Source organism: Colletes gigas, unplaced genomic scaffold, assembly GCF_013123115.1.
Source record: "Colletes gigas isolate AHSC1104 unplaced genomic scaffold, ASM1312311v1 Colletes_gigas_Sc00004, whole genome shotgun sequence".
Lineage (NCBI taxonomy): Eukaryota > Metazoa > Arthropoda > Insecta > Hymenoptera > Colletidae > Colletes > Colletes gigas.
The window spans coordinates 5,906,083-5,926,844 of record NW_025106633.1 but is presented as its reverse complement, the minus strand read 5'-3'; the positions used below and the strand labels follow the sequence as shown (position 1 = coordinate 5,926,844).

Genomic DNA, 20,762 nt, shown 5'->3' with positions numbered 1-20,762 from the left:
CAGGCGATATATAGCGGGTAATAATACAGTTGGTAATCAACGACGGAAAATTAAACAACGACCCCCCGCAAAAGTATGTCTCGACGCTATCTTCCAATATCCATAACATTGTACGGTCGTTTCAATTTTTTCTGAAACGAAATGTTTGATAAATTACGCGTGACGAATCGTCATACGGTTTGTACGTTTCCTCGATAATATAAAAAAAAAAGCTTACAATAGCGGGTACGACGATAAAAGTAGCGGGTACGGTTATTAAATCAGCATCGCGTAATAGGAAAATGATAACGATTACGAGACGGGTAATAAACGAGCATTAATATTAAATCAATCAGAGACAACGATAATTGTGACAATAACCATAATGAGCGATTTCGTTCCTTTTATCGTTAAAGGGGTAAGAAACGTTTATCCGGGCGGCGAGTCCAAGTCCAGTTTATTGGAGCGTGTAAAAACAACGAGATAATACGAGCCTCAAATTGGCGCGCGTCCTTTCTTTGAACAGAAACGCGGGAGGGGGGGGAGGGGGGAACGAGTTTAGCGTGAATTCTGTAAGGGAAGTCACGGTATCAAGGACGCAGTTATTATCCCCCGGGGGCACGCGCGTATTGTTGCCGTCGATTGGAGCGGAGGGAACCATTGAATTTTATGAGACAAACGAGGCGAAGATTGCATGTTTAAGCAATCGACGTGGCTCGAATCGAATGAAACGAAACGAAAGTACGGGAAATAATCGCCGGACTCGAACGCTTAATCTTACAATTATCGTGCCACTCTTCTCGTTAGAATCGACGGTCTTCTCCGCTGATAAGCTTCCGTCGTAAATCGTAAATTATGAACTCGAACGTAAATCGTTTTGCGTAATGAAATTTTATTCGTGCGGAAGTGCACTCGTGAAATAACGAGCGTATTCTTGGAGCAAATACTTTATCGGCACTGGATTCACGGGAACACGTGATACTTACATGGAATCTGATCAACGTATATCCCAATTGAAAGGAAAATCGCATTTCGATGGAAATGTTAACGCGACGGGTTTAGATAAAAAATCTAACCTGACCCAGACCGTGCGTTCCTCGTGTCCTCCGTTTCCTTCGAGCAATTCGAAGAAAAGTCAAAGAGGAAAGCGTCGCGAAACAACGGTAACCTTCTTCAAAACTGTCCCCTTTCCTTTTCTCTTTTTTTTTTCTTTTTTTTTTTTTTTTTTTTGTTAATCCCAGATCCTTTTCAAGCGATAACAACGCGGTCGAGCAGCCACGAAGAGGTCGGTGGTCGGGGGTGGACGCTCTTTCGTGGTTGTATATCAGGGGCGTCGCGTTATTGGCCCCCGAGGCGCCACCGTGCTTTGTCGGGTGGCACGCCGTGCACCGGATAAACCGAGACCGAAGAACCACTGGCTTTTATGGGATAAACGGGGTAACGACTAACCCGAGACGCGGCTGTGTGGATACACCACGACCACCAGCGATCGAAGACGTACGTACACGTCACGGGGTACGTTTGTACACGGTCCCTGCAAACGAAAGAGCGGGAGACGAAACGCGAGCCAAAGAGGGAAAGACCCAGACGAGCACGAATTGTGTTTGTGTTACATTTACGGCCACGAATTTGTTGCTTTCCACGACGGTAAATTCTATTATGCCGTTTCCAGGGAAATTGTGAATAATATTTGTATAACGGTGCAACGGATACGTGGAAATCGTTAACAAGTTAAATATACAGGGCGTTCGGCCATCCCTGGGAAAGATTTTAATGGGGTATTCTAGAGGCCAAAATAAGACGAAAATAAAGAATACCAATTCGTTGATGGAGGCTTCGTTAAAAAGTTATTAACAATTAAATTCAAAAGTTTCAAATCGTTCTAAAAAAATTATTTTCTGTTGCGGGGGTGAATTACAATCACTTTTGGTAAATAGACATAGCCCCGAAATCCTAGCCACTTTCTAGAAATAAATTCGAGAAGGTGTGAAATTTTTCGACGGGAAAAAAAAATTTCAAATCGTTTTAAAAAAATTATTTTCGATTGCGGGGGTTAATTATAATCATTTTTGGTGAATAGACATACCCCCGAAATCCTACCCATTTTCTAGAAAAAAATTCGAGAAGGTGTGGAATTTTTCGATGGAAAAAAAAAATTTCAAATCGTTCTAAAAAAATTATTTTCGGTTGCGGGGGTCAATTATAATCATTTTTGGTGAACAGACATACCCCCGAAATCTTGCGCATTTTCGAGAAAAAAATTAAGTACGCCCGGAACTTGATACGTTAATAACTTTTTAATGAAGCCTCCATCAACAAATTGATATTCTTGACTTTTGTCTTATTTTGACCTCTAGAATCTCCCATTAAAATTTTTCCCAGGAGTGGCATCCTGTATACGGTGGCTGATCAAATTATTAATTGCAAATATCGAAAATTAAAGTTAATTATCGAACGTTGAAGAATTGATAAAAGAGACGTCGATTCAATTACCTTGCCAAAACATTAAATTTTCTCCACTCCGAGGGCTTCAGATTTGAACCTTTGGCTAGTTTCTGGCTGTAAAGTAAAATATACAAATTATACAACATAAGGAAATAAACATTAGCACTTAAGATTCACTCCAAATAAGAAATAAAAATATGCATTTAATCAAAACACATTGATTTATATATAGCAGAGCTATCAAACGATACTCTTGTCTCGCACAAAACTAAATTCTGAAGTCCTTTTTTGAACGCTTCATAATTGAATACCTCATAATTTTGCAAATTGTATAAAAAATGGACAGCTTTGCTAAATTTTGAAGTCTTTCTCCAAACATCTCGTATAATACCCAATTAAAATACTGCCTCGTAGTGCGGTCGAAGTAAAAAAAAGAAGCGGGTTTGCCATCGCGGAGAAGAATTTTTGCGTGTTGAAACGCGGGTAGAAAATAGCGCGAAATGCTCGACGTGACAATGCAATAAAAAGCGTCATACGATTGTACACAAATCGGGAGTGTCGGCGAGACGGAGGGCAAGATTAAAATGTACTTACTAACCGCATAGATGGGTAGATCGACAAAAAGGAAGGATAGAAAGCAAGGGATGGTGGCTACGTCTCTGCTAAATAAACTAACCCCCGAGGGGCAGGGAAGGATCAGTGGAGACAGAGGGGGTGGTTACTGCGCGCCCCACCGCGGCTGCCGGGATTTTATTAACTTCTGCACAACGACGACGCGCCCGCACGTTTCGTTCGGGTTGGACAAGGACGGAGGAGCCAGAGACCTCGGCTCCGACAAACAGCCAAATAAAGAGATAGTAATTATTGTGTTTGTGCCCGGTTTATTTCTTCGTTGGCCCGTGCCCCTCCGTCACTCCGTGAGTCTCTTCTAGGCGCAACATTCGAACCCCGCCCCAGCTACGGTGCTCCTTAAAAAATCACCGCGATCTTCTTCGACAACCCCTCTAATTAATTCGGTGAAAAACCGATTTCTATCCGCCCGCGTTTCTACACTTCCACAAAATGCATTCGCATATACAGTTCCTTTGCAATACAAAATAACACTGATACAAGGTTATTTTTGTATTCAAATTTGTTTACGTTTGTTTATTCGATGTAAATAAGTAATTTGTTCCGTGTTTCAAAATTAAAAAAAAAAAAATTCATTATTGTTACAAATTACTGATTCGGTCATAATCAAAAGTATAATCATATTCGACCTTTGATTGCAACGACTACGACACTTCTCATTTATGAATAATTAATTGATTTAACACTCATCGTAATCTCTAGTCGTTAATCAGATTACGTATCGCCCGACTCCGCGTACTCGTAATCGTTAATCGGTTGGTTGGACCGCGATCGTAATCGTCGATCAATGACGGAATCACATTTGGGACGACACTGTCGCGTATACAGTTTCCCGAAGCGACGCTATCGAAGTGGGTAAATCGAGGAAAATTTCGCGCACGCCGACAAAGGTGCCAATTACCGCGGCAGCCATCGTAACCGAAAGCCCTTAACGAAGGGTATGATATTAAGAGGGCAGGATTGCCACGGGTAAGGTATAAACGAATCGATCGGCGACGTAAATCGCGCGTACATCGACATGCAACGTACGTAAGTGGAGAGATAGAAGGGCGAGTACGAGGACGAGGAACACCCGCCGGAACATTCGGAAGTCCGATCAGGGCCATTGGCTTTGATCCGTTACGTAGTGTAGCCATCCTGCACGTGGCTGAATGCTCCCTGTGGAACCCACCACAGCGCCAGAAGACACCCTCGTACCACCGTCGCAACTCGTGCTCCCTGTATTCACGGGGAATTCCAAATGATCGCGAAATAACCGCTCACTTATATCAATTCACCGGCTGCTCTTTATAAAGGCGCATTCACGCGTGCCATCCACGAACGATCCACCCCCTACGCACGTTAAGGACTCTACATCCCTCAACCCCTCTATCGTTCTCTCCCCGTAACAGCGATTTCCTTTTCGCGTGTCCTTCTTCATTGGCCTTCTTCGTTCTTCCAAAACCACCCTCCGAGACTCGATCTCTTTCTGGACCATCTCAACCCCCACCCCTGCGCGTAACCCACCAAACGATCGAGCCCTCGACACGACGGGGGCCATCGTACGTAGCGGGGTGACGTCCCCGTTCTTTCTTTTTTCAACCGGCTTTTAGCGTCGACCTCGAGAGGCGATCGGGAATTATCTTAGTCAATTAACTTGGACGCGCACCGCGCGTTCTCTCGATTATCGCGCGTTAATCGCTCGTTGAAAGGAGCAAAAGAGAAGTGCTTTCCGGCGCGAGCGTGGCACCACTTTGTTTGCTGCGCCTCGGATATCGCTCAATGGCCGAGGGAAACCGATTGTTCGACGGAAAATGATTGGCCCGTATGGAACTCTGCATTTTTCTCCTCCATTTCGAAGAGCAAGAAACGCGATACGCGATCGCGAAGAACGGGGTAAAGGACTCGCTTAATGACACCTGACTTGAGTTTGGCAGTTGTTGTCACCCTAAACTGTATCACCGAATGAAAAAATCTAACGTACAAGTGGAATTAATGTAATGAAAAAGCCTCGATTTCGAATTTTCACTGTTAAGCCAAATTTACGACCCTCGCTGTACACTGTTACCATCATCCGCGTTGCAGTCTAACATTTCATGTTTATAGTATTATAATACGTTTGCAACGCGAACCTCAAATTTCGTTATAACGCGAAATTTGAGATTCTCGGCGAAAAATAAGGGTAAAAGAAGCTCGCGATCTTGGAGTTACTGGCAAGAGCAGAGGAACGGTACAAGTTTCGACTCGTTGTCGAACACTCGGTGCCTTTATTGTCCCCGGTATGCCGGAAGAGCGGGAAGAATGATCGAATTAACCGAACATTGATACAAGCAGAGGAACGAGACGCCGATTACCCGTGGAGAGGCAGCCTTGGATGGGTAACGGATGGGGCTCGAGGCTGAAAATCGACGACCACGATGAACGAAGACCGCGGACGAAGACGAGGAAATGATCGTCGCCGAAAGGATTTCTCCGGTGGGTGACGGGCGGATTGGTCGGTGGCAGGATTCAGGAGACAATGGCCAGAAGGAACGAGGAGGAAATATAATTGAGCGATTTGAGACGTCGTCGCGAGAGAGAAGGAGAAATGAAGGGCCACTGGGGGTGGATGGGGGGAGGGTGGCGGAGAAGAAAGAGGAGGAGACAGGACCGCCGCGATAAAGTATAATTATTTTCCGATAGAGTGGAAATTATTCAGGAACGAGCGAGGAGTTATTGGCGATATTCATACTTTTATTAAACGGCTCTCTCCTTCTGCCTCCCTCCATCCCCCTTCATCCCACCGGTTCCCCGCTCGGTCGAACCTCCGTCCGCTCAGCTGGCACCCTTTTTTTTTACTTCAGCGCCGATCGTAGATGTATAGTCGGCACTCACGGCAAATTAAGCCCTCTGCTACTATTTTATTCCATTGTCCTTCCGGCCGAAGGTACTCCCGTTCCCGCGGCCAATCGCTAAGAATGTAATTACTTCTCGTTTGCCAGACGAATACCCCGCGTGGTATCGGCGACGCGGTACGACATGTCCGTAATTGCTTAAACAATTAAGCTTCCGACGATTAATTTGCTGGCACTACGGTTCCGACGTTGTACCGTAATCGTCGCCGATACAGGATCCGGGATATTAGTACAGGAAATTTCATTATTTCCCGTTGACTTAGCTGAAGAATTCGTAACCGAACGCGGCATCGGAATTCGAAACTGTGAGGCATTCGCTGGCCTCGTTGAAGAGAATCGGAACTTCGATGGAAACACCGCGCCATGTTGCCTCGCTTATCGTTTTCAATTAACGGACGATCGTCGCGAACGATTATGTTCGATCTCCACGGATTAAAAAAAGAAACGTGTAACGCGTGATCGTCCGTTCCCCGCTAAACGCATCGAAGGAGCTCGTCTAGAAACGACCGCTTGATCTCGAAGTAAACGAAACACCTGCCCGTGCATATTACCCCCGCGTCTGCCTCGCTTCCTTCCTGCACCCCGTGCTGTCTTACTTTATAAAAGCAGACGATCCTCGTCCTGCTGATGACACGTTGATAATGATACTCCGCAGCTATTCACGAACGAGTAACATTGTTAACTTTGCAATAAAGCGGGGGTGAAACCGTCAGCCAGGGGACAAAGAGGACGGGCGCGGAAGAGGGTGAGGGAGGGACGATGCGATGAAGCAGCAAGAGTGGGAGGGAGGGGGATAAAGCGACACAGAGAAAGCCAGATCTCACCCATTGTAAGGTAAGGGATGATAATAGGTTGACATCTGCACTCAGCAGCCCCCGGTTCCAGTAGCTCGTTGGAAACGCAATTAATATTCGTAATTATGCCACATCCCCACCTACTCACCGTTCTCTCTCCTTTTCACCACAATCCCCCTGCCCCCACCTCCTTCCCCCTTCTATATCCGCCGCTTCGCTTCGTACTCTACGGTTACTTTCGTCGTCCTGTCGAAGAACGGGATTTAACGAGATAAGTTGCAATCACGACATCGGGAAGGTATTAATTTTTTTCTCGAGTTTCTCTCTTTTCCTTCGCGGGGAGGGAAAGGTCGAGAGGTCGCGTTCGAATTTTTCAATCGGATTAAGCGACACGGCTCCACGCGAAGGATCTTCGATCGATAGCAACGGGATCCAACGATATGTTTATTAATCCTGGACTTATGGAACACGTCTATTTTACATAGTTATAATTATAGAATAAATGAATGTTGATGGTTAGCAATTTATAATAGTAATACATTGTTTTAATATAGTCGTCAATTTGGATCTAGTATTAATACTTGCAAAGAATTATGCATCCAAAAATTTATAAAAGGGGGTGAAAGTAAAGGTTAACGGAAAAAGATTATTCAATGTTAATATATGAAATATTGTTTCGGTATATTTTAATTTCAATATCGACTACAGCCAGTAAGAAAAATGTTAAGTAGTGTAACAAGTCCATTCGCGTTTCTTTATGAAAATATTAAATATTGACAATTTTATATAAATCTTACTTGATCAATGATGCATGTACCATTTTGTTCCACGATCTTCATTTACTTTATTTGTTCAAAAATCCAGATACACAATTATTTCAGTATTTTTGAATGATTTTAGATTGAGAGAATTTTTCAATATACGAAGTAGGTAAAAATCAAATGAATCGAAGTAAATGTGACAGGATGGGATAAAATATCGTCGTTAATATATCGCGGTGGAAAGCAATTTTTTGTTTAAACAAGAGTGACGACCATTTCTTTTCTATGGCTGCTTTTAATTTACCCAGTTGTAAACAGTATATTGCGCTATTAGTCGTACGTGAGTTATTGAAATGAGGGTCAGCGCAATTACCATGTTCGAAATGTTAGTTAACTTTCATCGGTGCTGGACACACCGAACTTTCGAGCCTGCGGCCTCGTTACGGGCAATAATAAAATTGGGATTTATTTGCGGCATTGAGGTAACCCTCTATTCTTCCGCCCTACTAAAAACTGTCACGTTCAGGTTACCACCTGCTGATCCTCCTAATTGCCTGCGGGGACCGCAAGAATCGATACGTCGAAGATCCGATCTACGATACCCGACTTTTCGCTAACGTTAACTCTTTACAACAATCTTGGACGACTATCTACAAAATGTCCATTCAAACGCAGTGATTAACGTCGTTGATCACTTGTCGTACCAATTTGCAAGAACACCACGTTTCTATGGTAGCTATTAGGGGGCGAGAACCCGAAATTCTGGGTACCGAAACACTAGAGATATTCGTAAACGCTAGGATCTACATCGAACACTCTTTTTTTCAAATATTCAATAAACAATGTTACAACGCAAAAACAAATGCGTTTGACCAGGATAGTCACCCATAGATTCAGTTTTTCAAACCAGAAGGACATCAATTCTACTTATTTTAACCAACTGTGTAGAAAAATGTAATGGCACGGAAGTAACAGATAGAAAATCAGTGATCGAAACGATTGTTTTACTTCACGCTCGGAACAGTTACTCTATGTATATTTAATTCTTTGCTTTTCTAATCACTGTACATCCACCATTTTTATTTACCCCCCTAGATGAGACTCGAAACTACGAAGGTATTCTGTTGCAAAGAGTCGAGAGGCTTCGTAAAGGTATACCAAAGACAATGAAACATAAAAAATAATAGAAAAACATCCCCCGCGGAGGGGTTCGTTGGCGTCACGCGACACCAGGGGGGGCGCGAGTTCTTGCATCAGTCGCGAAACCGCGAAAGATTTTTTTTCATTTTTTTTTCTTTCACGTTCAGTCGACGCTGCGCGACCCGACGCTACCGCGAAGAGGCGGCGGGATCCGGCGCCGCGCACACGCTTCGTTTTCCAGCTGCAACCCGGTCGGGCACGGGCGAAACACATAATTCCATACCTAAGAGAGACGCTCAATGGGGCGGAAATTACGCAACGGAATTTGCGACTTCTCGTCCACCGAAAGCCCGCTGTCCAAATAGAAAATGGATTAAGAGCATCGAGGTACAGTTTCGAAGCTGAGTCGCAGATATTATCGGTAATAGCGCAATTATGATAATGGTGGGTAATTCTGCACAAAATTCAGATAGAGAGAAAGAGAGGGGGGTGGGGAGGGAGGGAGTGGGCGACGGGGGATGGAAGGAGACAGCACGGGGCGAACTGAGACTGCTAATGAAGGAAACAGTTAGATTCAAACGGCCTCCAATAATTATCCTGCCAGCCATCCATATTATAGTCTTGACAATGCGCGAAATTGTTCACACTTCCCTTGACAGTACATCTAACGCTCCGTAGTTCCTGAACGCTGGGATGCAAAGGGATGCTACGACACAGCAGGGAGGACACCACGCGTTACCCTGACCCCCTCCCCCACCCCACCCCCCCTCACACTCTCTTCTGCTATTCGAATTCTTGAAACTAGCATTTCGTTAACATCTCGCTACCGAGTCGTTCGATGTACCTTTAAAATGATTTGCATTCGCTCGATGGCGCGAAAGTCTCGAAATAGTAATCGACCTGACGAAAATTGTGCAACGTTTGAATGATTCGAAGGAATATCAATGGCAATTTTAGTTGTAAGATTAGGGGGGATTCCTTCTATTACTGTTCACAACTGAATTGGAAAAGAAGTTGTACCTAACTATTGGAATACTTTGCTCCGTCCATCATATTTATCAGACCTTATCCCATCTAATTTTGATTATTTCGTAGACTGCAAAATTCTTTCAATGGAAGATCGTTCAAAAAGACAGAAGAAACAAATATATGTTTATCTAGATTTTGTAACAAATAAAGCGACAAGGTTTGTTGATCAGTGCTTTGGGGAGTACACATTTTCCAATGTCTTTAAAATATTTTTATTTTGCCCCCTCCTAATTCATTTTACCATTTTTCGTTGTTTCCCCCTGTCTCAATAGTAGAATCTTTTGAATAGTAGAAACAATTAGGCAAAATATAATCCGATTACGTTTGCCACGCATTAAAAATTTACAATCATAATTACACCGCAATTGAACGGTAATAATCGTGATTACATATAATCGTATCGTGGCGAATGTAATCAGATTACGTTTCGCCCAACTCTGTAATTCAAGTATTTACAGTGGAAATATATCCGTAACATTTTAAGAAACACATATTCCGACACAGATTCGAAAATGAACGAAGCGCAGAAAAATGGCGACAATTGTGTAAGCATTTGTCGTATTTAGATCCATTCCCATTCCCAGGTCGAAGGCCATTGTAATATTGCGAGTGTTACGCTCGTATAAATCATTCTCGTTCTTTCCAATCTTGATTCGAACCTTAGAATCCTTCCTACGTAATAAGAAACAGCCTGTATAATCGGATTACGAATATCCTTGCGAATGGAGCGTCAACGCGTAACTATTCCTGGAAGACTACCTTCATTATACTCTCAAACGTCGTTGTGTTAATCACTTACGTTTACGCGGGGGATTACGAGGTTAGAGACATACAAAATACGGTAAGTGGATTAGCGAAAGGTCTTTGGTTATTCTGATTCGTTCATTGTTTGACGGAAGCTTCGGGACTGTTGGAACAGTACGTTAAATACAATGGTAGCAAATTAGAAAATATTCTAGCTTCTACCTGCGGCTTCGAATGCCTCGAAGACATTTCCTGCCATTTTCTTTTTTAACTGCGTCTGCGAATGGAAAATGTATATGCAACAACAAAGTTTCTCAAATTGTGTCTTAAATTCGTTTTCTGTAAAAACAAGTGACAAATATTTTATGACGTTCCCGACGATCATCCTGTCTAACAGGAAGTTTGCAATAAATCACTTACTCCGAACAAATATTTTCAGCTCATCGTTACTGATTTGAAAAATCGTGCAACTCCGAATAAATGGTAACTTTAAAATTGTGTGAAACGAGGGTCAAGTATATTTTTCGAAAATTTTCTACGGAGGTGTCTTGGAAAGTAGAAGTAGGGGCACGCTCCCACCCTGCGTCAAAATTATTATTTAACGAAATTTCTATCGGTTGTTCCAATATGGCCGCGAAAGGGCGGGAAAATCTATGGACTTTAAACTTGATTTTATAACTGCTTAATACTTTGACGGCCGCTGTCACGTATATGTGACTTTGAGAGCCAGCAGACATCGGCCAGTGTCACGTGTGCGTGATCTATCAGTTACCATTTCATCGTACATTCAAAACTTATTACGTTTGTTGAAGTTCCTAGCATCTTCATGTATCTCACTTTGGTGTACAATATTAGTGGTGATGGACAAAGGTTTTCGCGTGATAAGTGCAGCTGTTAAAGTGTTAAGATAATTTGGATTATTCATTTGTGCACCTGATACCTTTTTCTCGTGCTATTGAAAACGCGCGAAACTGTCGAAATTCGACAAGTTTCCCCTGCACGGTCGTTTATTTCCCGTGCGAAATGTTCTCGCAAGACCGTACGCACCCTCTACGGCAGTCACACTATTATTGGTATTAAGCTCCTTCCAAATCCCGCGTGCATGCAGCAGACTCGTGATTGCGGACCTCTTAGGAAATATAATCAGACCGATGAATGCACGTCGATCGTCGGACACGTAAATTCATGTCATCGGGGCTTGAAACCTCGAAGTCAGGACCCGGCTGGTTCGAGTGTTGATGTGTTGATATTAGTAGAGCTAATTTGATAGTTTAATCAATTTCCGCAAGCCGACGGGAGTTTAATGGTGATGTCATCATTTTCAACGGGGCACAATGGGGTTAATCTCGCTCGACGAGCTAATATTCGGAGAGTTAACAGAGTTTCAAATGCAGGCAGGGCCGTCATTTGCTCGCATCCGTTCCGCGGCGGTGCGCGCGCGGCTCGGACAAAGTTTCCTCTTTTTCGAAATATCCGTGAACTCGATACAGGCCGATCGCCATCGAGAAAATTCGCTACGTTTCACCATGGGGGAGGGGGGAAATAAAAGAGTCGCGCTTCCAACGATCCTACGCTTCGTCAGAATTTACCCTCCTCGCCCAAGACAATTTTAAAAACGAAATTTAAGCTTCGAATTCTATTCGAAACGTTTACGATTCTAGTTTGCGTCGTCTGTAGCCTGACGGAATAAAGTATAGACGGAATGATGGAAGAAAAGGGTTCGTTGGTTTTGGGGTAGAACAGCTCTGGTAAACGTGCGTCGAAAAATTGATATTTACGGAGTTGTGAATGATTCTTTGCGAATAACTAAATGTAATTTTTTCAAATATCTTGGAAGAATATTGTGACAGTATACAGAGAAAGACTATTGCACATCTGGTATCATAGTTGATAAAAAACAAAAATTAACTAAACTCGAAAAGTACCTAATAGCACCTAAGTGGTATACAGGGTGTTCGAACACCCCTGGGAAAAATTTTAATGGGAGATTCTAGAGGCCAAATAAGACGAAAATCAAGAATACCAATTTGTTGATGGAGGCTTCGTTAAAAAGTTATTAACAATTAAATTCAAAAATTTCCAATCGTTTTGGAAAAATTATTTTAGGTTGCGGGGGGCAATTATAATCATTTTTGGTGAATAGACATACCCCCGAAATGCTACACACTTTCTAGAAAAAAATTCGAGAAGGTGTGAAATTTTTCGGCGGAAAAAAAAATTTCAGATCGTGTTGGAAAAATTATTTTCGGTTGCAAGGCTCGATTGCAATCATTTTTGGTCATTACACATACCCCCGAATTTCTACGCATTTTCGAGAAAAAAATTCCTTGGCGAAAATCTAATGTGAGGCCGAAAATGCTTCCCCGAAATTTCATGCGAATCTTTGAAATGCCATAACTCCTGAACGGATTGGACGATTTTAATGTTTCAAACGGCAAACAACGCGTATTTTGGTGAAGAATATGTAGAAATCGCAAAAATATACGAAAAGTTGATCCTTGACCACGCAAAATGAGAAAAACCCCATAAAAGTGGTTCAATTTTCAAGCAGCCATAATTCCTACAATAGTGAATATATTTCAATGAAACTTTTCTTTAAAGTAGAGCTCATTGGTACCTACAAAAAAGTATTAAATAACTTTTCTGTAAAGCGTCTGGTAAAATTACTAAAAATCAAAAACGAATTTTTAAGAAAAATCGACAAGGTGCTGAAAGTCGACGAAAAAAAAAATTTCAAATCGTTCTAAAAAAATTATTTCCAGGTTCCGGGGTCAGATACAATCATTTTCTGTGAGTAGACATACCCCAGAAATCCTAACCATTTTCGAGAAAAAAATTCGTTACTGAAGATATAATGTCTGACCATAACTGTCTGCTACCCTGAAAATTGAAAAGTTTCAAATCATTCTAAAAAAATTATTTTCGGTCGCGGGGGTTAATTTCAATCATTTTTGGTGAATACACATACCCCCAAAATCCCACGTACTTTCGAGAAAAAAATTCTTTACCGAAAATATACTGTGTGGAAATGTATAACTTTTTAACGAAGCCTCGATAAACAAATTAGTATCCTTGATTTTCGTCTTATTTTGGCCTCCAGAATCTCCCATTAAAATTTTTCCCAGAGTTGACCGAACACACTGTATGACCATTTTCTAAACAAGAATAAGAAATCGTTGGTAAAGAAAGTTACCAAATTAAATTTATATAGCAACTCGAACCGATATCCGATCAAGTACGAAAACGTGAACAATTTGAAAAGCAATTTCGCGCGGAACAACGACAAAATGGCCGGGAATGGGAGGTAGGGGAAGGGGAGAATCGCGAATGCTTAACGTCGATGTCAACGATCGAATAAATGGAAAGTCGACACACGGTGGCGTTTGCAAACGACGGCGAAGAATTCCCATACGATACGCTTGCCTCGAAACCAGGGAAAAATCAAGCCCGGATAGGCCGTGGCTGGGAGGAGGAGGGGGGGTGAGGGGGGGGGTGGTGGCAGGGTGGAGACCAGCCAGAAGAGAGGGATGCCGGATTACCACCGACGGAATTAAAGATTCACAGGCGTGTTTCGCAGTTTTCGTTCGAGCGGCCCTGCATGCGAATCCCCGAGCGGGCATATTAGGTGGAGGCACGCAGTTAGGCAATAACCGCTGTCAATAGAACCCGGCCTCTCCTCCTCTCCTGGAGTGGCCCCCACTCGAAAATGCTACTCGCTAAATTAGGTAGGTTATATGGGCTTCGTTTCATTTGCGAGCAAACTTTAATAAACGCTAAAATTGCGTAAAAGAGCAAGGTTTTCAGACGAGCGAATCAGGGTCGGAGTGATCCCTCCTCGTCGACGGGCTCCGCGTATATACGAGGAGTTGCGCCGCGGCCGCTTCGGAAACTACCGAATCGGAATTTTTTCTTCTCATTACGGGCCCACCCACCACCGCCCGGCTTCTTGTTTACAGAGAAATGTATACGAATGCTCACGGCGGTGATTATATTTGGAAATTAATCGCGGAAACGAACCCGATAGAAATTAAAACTTCGCCCCTTTACCGTATTATATTCTCGCGTAATGACATTACGGTTGGACCGCCATTGTTAGAACTAATAGAGCGCCGAGACCACTTCGTGTAACCTTTCTATGACGACACACGCCCCGCGACGATGCTAAAAAACGCTTACAATTATACAAATCCGTGTTTTAAGATAAAATTACTCTTATGGCGTCGCCTCCCATGCTCGCCACCAGAGGGGTCATTCTCTCACAAGCGCTCGACCGACCGATTGCTATACATATACATATACATTCCTCGAACGACTTCCCAATATCCCAGTCTTATAAGACATCGCTTTGTATAGTTTTTTTGGTGCCATTTTTCTATACAAAATATTAAATCTTGCCCCTAGTATAAATAACTATTCTTAAAAGTAGCATTAAGTGCGACGGACATTATTTAATGTTAAGATTACGCGAGCTCTATGTTGAGCCATTAGTCTAAATTGTAGTCCTAGTTATAAGTTAGCCGTTTGTACGTTTAGGTTTATTGTACCCCCGAGTATCGTTCACAATTTCCCTTCATATATTTTCCAATAAAACGTGTGAAATTATAGCTTTGAAAATTTCTTTGCGAGCGCGGCGTAGAATGAAAATTATAATAACACTGCCATCTGCTTCTCTATTGAAAAGTATCTTTAACATCAACGACAGATGATAAAAAATATTAATCACGCCACAGACGACGTTAGTCCGATCTATCCTATACCTGATGAGTAACGGTTATGGTATAAAATTTTTGCATAACGACATCTACCAGTATTTCAAGCAACCTCCTGTATCGTGTTCCATTGTGCAGCTGTCAAGATTTCGTGCAAGGCCGTAGTTTCTACGTGTATAATTGTATAAAATACTAGTTTTAAGTAAATGAAAAATATTTTCGTTGTCAAACATGAGTCTTGTGGCATATGACAACAGCGATGAAAGTTCAGAAGACGAAGGTTATAACTGCGAAATGGACAACGTAAATAACGCTGCTGAAAAAGTTATAGTAAAACAAACAAATGAGAAATTGTGTTTACCTTCTCCAAAACATGATGCAGTTGTAACAGAGATCAAGGACAATGATTTTGACATAGATGTCCCATCGGAAAAAATACATTTCGATAAGCTACCTAAACCTAAAAGTTTAATTACTGAACTTGAGGATATTATAGAAGAGGACGATATTCCTTTCCCAAACAGGGAGAAAGAATTAAAATCTGAAAACCCAATCAAAAAGGATCGTCCACCAGTCAGAATAACAGTTCCCTCTTTGTCTGATGTAAGAATAACCATCATTCTATCTGCAAAATTTCTTCTTTTGTATCGAATAATATGTTTTTGGAAAAAGTAAGCGGTTAGGAAGGTAGTATCTAGGAAATTAATACATTTTACTGATTACAGTTTAAAGACATTGAAGAAGACAATGCAAGAAAATCCAATAAAATTAAATTATCAAGCGTAAGTGTATTTATACATGCATACTAATAATTGCTTTAAAATAAGTCAATAAATTTATGTACAATTTTAGAAGGGAACTAAACTCTTTGCACTTTTGCCACCGCCGAAAGGAACTGAAGCAAAGAGTACCAATAATTTAATCCCTCGTGTTATTAACAAAACAATAGCAAAAACAGGTAATAATACAAATGCGGGAGGGTCAGAAACAAAGAAAACGGCAAAAGTTGAAACAGTAAAAAGTTCTATAGGAATCAGTTATGATTCAAACTCTGAAGATGAAGACGATGCAATCGCAAATGGTGATACTAATTCTACTACAGATTTCTTCGCTCTTACGACTACAGAAAGTGTTTCAAACCGTACGTTAGACCACTTGACGAGCGATGCACCCCTGATAGAGAGAACAAATAACTTTGACTCAGGAATCAATAATGATTCGAGCAAAGAAGACAACACGCTTGATACAGCAATTAAAGAAACATGTGCCAATGTTTCTCAAAAGACATTAGTGAGTACTGTCATGAACTTACCAAAGGAAGAGATATTATTGAAAAATAAAGCAGAAGTTGGCCCGAAATTACCTGTACCCGAACAGGAATATAACATTGATACAGAAGGAAATGTGGCCTTCGATGATAAAGCTATTGAATATCTTTGCGGGAAAAGAGGAATAAAGAGGAAAAATAAAGAAATTGAGGAAGCAAATATTATCGAAATTAACGGTGAAGATATTAAACCGGATGAACGGGAATGGTTGGTAAAAGCGTTAACGGAGGAGCCAGTACAACGACCAGTTTCTATGCAAGGTGGCGGAGTAAATTCCCAATCTAAGAAGAAGCACCAAATAACGTACTTAGCGCATCAAGCAAAGGCAATGGAAATGGAGTTGAAAAATCAATGGGCACAAAATAGGATGACTAGAAAACAAACACAGTCAAAATATGGATTTTAAATAAAAATTTGTAAAAAAAAATGTACAAATAACATTCTTTATTATTCTATAAAAGTGGAAAAATTTATAAAACGAACATATTGCGATTGACAATACCGTTACACCTACTACTTAAAAACTTTTTTCTAAAAATTCTTTTTCCAGGGCTTCGTATTCCTTTTGTTTATCTCTGAGTAAAGCTTTAGCTTGTAGTAAATTTGGCGGCAAATCTTTGTACCGATTAAGACAATGATCGAGCTGTGCTAGTTCGCCGGATATTTCCAAGTACCTATGATATTTATTTAATATTTTTTGAGGATGGAGATCATCAATTTGCATATCAGTTAAATCGGTTTCCAGTGTCTCTAGAGTTTGCTTATATTCGTTTAATCTTTTAGCCAATGAGATTCTATTGCAATAAGCAGTTTCTTTCTCCTCCTTCGTGTCTTCCACAAAGCATTCAAGAGAATTTACAGCTTCTTGCAAATGATTAAGCTTCCTCGAGAAACTGGAATATTTTCTAATAATATTGTCATACGATAACGACAACTGCATTTTCTCATATTGTTTTTTCTTTTCTTCTATTTTTTTTCTTTCGCACGCTATACTCAGCGCGACATCGTCAAGATCCGACAGTTTTTCAAATTTTAAAATTGAAGCTACCTTTTGCAATCCTTCTCTAATGTCGCTGGGCAAAGATTGTAGTTCCAGATTGAATTTCGACAATAATGACAAAATTTCTTTTCCAAACGTAACATTCTCCTCCGTTGTCTCCGATATTCCTCTTTCCAGAAGTTGAAGCAACGTCTGCTCTTCCGGCGAAATAATGCCTTCGCGATACTTTACACTCGAGGCAACACTAGAATCAGTCTGCACGGATGATCCTACCTGTTACTCGAAATTTATTTGCAACGATTACATATTACTATGTTTCACGGTACTATGATAAAAATTCAATGATGCTCTTAGTTATAAAGAAAATTTCAAATATATAAACAAAATTTACCTCGCTGTTACACTCCATACTGATTGTAAACACACCTAGTTTTATACAATTAGAAAACTGTTACAAATCGCGCCTTTTTACGAGTTCGTAAATACATAAATTTGCAACAATCGCGGGTCTGCTCATCTCCAACGGAAACGAAACCGACAAAATGAAAATAAGTTGTTCTTTATTCAGTTAATATTCGAGTAGATAATAAACTGTATTCCGTCTTTCAAATATACAGTAACGTACGCCACGGCGGAAGTTTGCAAAATTTTGCGGTTAACAGTTTAAGATCCGTTTCCACATTGAAATCAAGCGAATGTATGAAACGAAATTTTTCTGTTAACTATTTTTATCGACCGGAAATGCACGTGTTGCAGTTTACTATTAGCAGATTTTATGATAGTTCGCTTATATAAGTTAAGAGACAACGTACGTTCATAAATTGTTATTTAAACTGCGATTTTTATCGCCTGTCTACGTCATGAAAATTCGCACCTTAATCGAATTCCGGTAACAGCCGCCTGGAAACCCATGATCCTGTACAAATCCGTTGTTGTTGCTTGAACGGTGACTGATTCGAAGAACAATCGCTGTAAAAAGTGGTTAGAAGCAGCAAGGATGAGCGACGATCAAGCAAACGAACTTGCTCAAACGCTTGAGGTACGATCTAGTTTAAACGACAAATTTTATGTGTTTACTTATTTTTCTGTCAAATGTATATCGTCTTTATTGTTTTAAATACATTCCAAAAGTTCTTTCTTAACGTTTATTTAAATGTTACAAGTATTTTGGCGTTACACTAATAACACATTAACTAGTAAATGTAATCGAAGACAATCGGAAATCATGTAAACGAACGTAAATAGTATGTCTGTTAATATGCAACAATGCATGTATAAGGAAAATCTTTCTACATAAGTTTGACTAGTCAATGAGGTTTTGCAGAGTGGCAGAGTTTGAAATACTAAAGCCAATGGTTATGGTTTTATGAAAATGTAGTCAATAGCTCATAAAATATTTAATGTTAAAGTTTTGATAGCTGAAAAAGTAAAGGAACAGTTTCTGGGTAAAAACACAGCATAGTAAAATGTTTGCACATCATATTAAAGTATTATTTTGGTACACTTTTAAACCATATCTAACCTTATTGTTTACATTGAAATATGAAGAGACTTGGATTTTTTTATTAGAATAGACAATTGTAATATAAAGAGTTATATTCTTACAATTATATACTTTCGGCTTTAATTTAGACATTAACATATATTCAAACATTTCTGTTGCATGTATTTCCTTTAATCTATATCTATTTGAACACCTTGACACAAATATTTCAGCTTATGTATCCAATACAACATAAATATTTAATGTTTACTATCCTGTAAACTATTAAATATATTTCCATAAAACTATAACTGTTGGTTTCAATATTTCTAATTTGATATATAAAATCTGATCGATCGAGGGATATTTTGTTATTAGATATGCAAGTAGTATTTAAGACAATCAAAATAATTTTATTATAGTTGTCTTCCAATGACATTGAAAAGTTAGAGGAAGCAAAGTTGAGGGCAAAGTTTCCAAATACAGGACGACCAATTAGTGGACATTCGGCGTTTCTACAAAAGAGGCTAGCTAAAGGGGTAAATACATGAATTGTATATATATTTATGTTGGTATAAAATTAAAAATAAATTAATAGTTACTAACTAGGATAATTCAGTTTCTAAGTAGTTTATGAAACTCTTTCAGCAAAAATATTTCGATTCCGGGGATTACCAAATGGCAAAACAAAAATATACAGCTAAACCAAAGCCAGCTGGTGTTTTGCCAACAGGTGATGCTATACCTACGCCTGAAACTGTACCACAACGAAAAACATCTATTATTCAACAAAAATTTAACACATCCACTACTTCATAAATTACTGTAATATTTACAAAAGTATTGCAACTCCAGTGATATGGTGCGATCGTATGCAATCCGAATTTTAAACAACCCAGTGTCTTTATATTTTGTAGACGATATTATTTTAAATGTCTAGTTTCTATAATATTTCTGAGATGCCTGTTCGATGATCAGAGCTTTGATGCAAAAATTTTATGTTTACAGTAGCATATATTATTGTTAATAATATGTGCACGCTGGGAAAGCATTTTTTGAGAATTGTTTTTGAAAATCCTTAAGGCACTTAAAAAAAGATTGAATTGTAACTTATAATATATTTTTTGACATTATCTATTAAACAATATAGTTTTGACCTTTCATTTATTAAAAATGAAAGTATCATTATTTAAATAACACTTACATATTGTTTAATCGTTTGAGTTATTTTTATAGGCAACAATAAATTTGGATCTTAGATTCGCAATCACGAAGGTAGAAATTCAAAATTTGTTATATAAATAAGCAATGAAGCTAGGTATTTAGGAATACAAGGGAAAAAATATGTTTGGTGACAAGGGATGATGATGTAAATGTAACCACTTGTATATGCAATAGAAGTTCAGGATAAGACATTTTACAGATCTGCATTTCCAAAGTTGCTGTGATGCGCTTAGTAAGACTATTTTCTTATAAGATGTCAGGTTGTAATAAGAATCTGTATGTAGCATAAAACAATCTTAAATATAGCAAATGTTTTGGTTATTGTAAACTATATTAGTAATATATTGCAATTTAAACATAATAATATTCGTTTAGTCACTTATCCGTTCTCGTAATAATGAAATGAAAATTACAAAATAAACTTCTACTTATTATTAACTGTCGTTCAATATTTTTATTATATTTTCGTAGTGAAGTGTAGTGATTTTAATAAATTTATTTTATCAAGGACTTATACCGGTATTGCACTAATAAATATGTATCGGTTGTACTGTCATATCCCTTATAAAAATCGAAACTCCGAGATACTAGTATTTACCTATATTCACCGGTGATTTTTTCGG

General features: G+C 39.8%; 3 protein-coding genes across 3 annotated transcripts; 2 read left to right on the top strand and 1 right to left on the bottom strand.

Annotated features, from left to right (window-relative positions):
* Positions 1–15,250: 15,250 nt before the first annotated feature.
* LOC122405055 (proline-rich protein PRCC) lies at positions 15,251–16,875 on the top strand. The gene is made up of 3 exons (XM_043409539.1): positions 15,251–15,707; positions 15,830–15,886; positions 15,957–16,875. Exons 1-3 carry the CDS (start codon positions 15,336–15,338, stop codon positions 16,836–16,838), a joined length of 1,311 nt encoding a protein of 436 aa, XP_043265474.1. The 5' UTR covers positions 15,251–15,335; the 3' UTR covers positions 16,839–16,875.
* On the bottom strand, positions 16,841–17,962 carry LOC122405056. Its single transcript, XM_043409540.1, has 2 exons — positions 17,824–17,962; positions 16,841–17,705 (listed from the first exon to the last, which is right to left on the bottom strand). Exons 1-2 carry the CDS (start codon positions 17,839–17,841, stop codon positions 16,950–16,952), a joined length of 774 nt encoding a protein of 257 aa, XP_043265475.1. The 5' UTR covers positions 17,842–17,962; the 3' UTR covers positions 16,841–16,949.
* Positions 17,963–18,175: 213 nt separating this feature from the next.
* On the top strand, positions 18,176–20,509 carry LOC122405057 (alpha-endosulfine). Its single transcript, XM_043409541.1, has 3 exons — positions 18,176–18,471; positions 19,338–19,454; positions 19,564–20,509. Exons 1-3 carry the CDS (start codon positions 18,430–18,432, stop codon positions 19,732–19,734), a joined length of 330 nt encoding a protein of 109 aa, XP_043265476.1. The 5' UTR covers positions 18,176–18,429; the 3' UTR covers positions 19,735–20,509.
* The last annotated feature ends 253 nt before the right edge of the window (positions 20,510–20,762 follow it).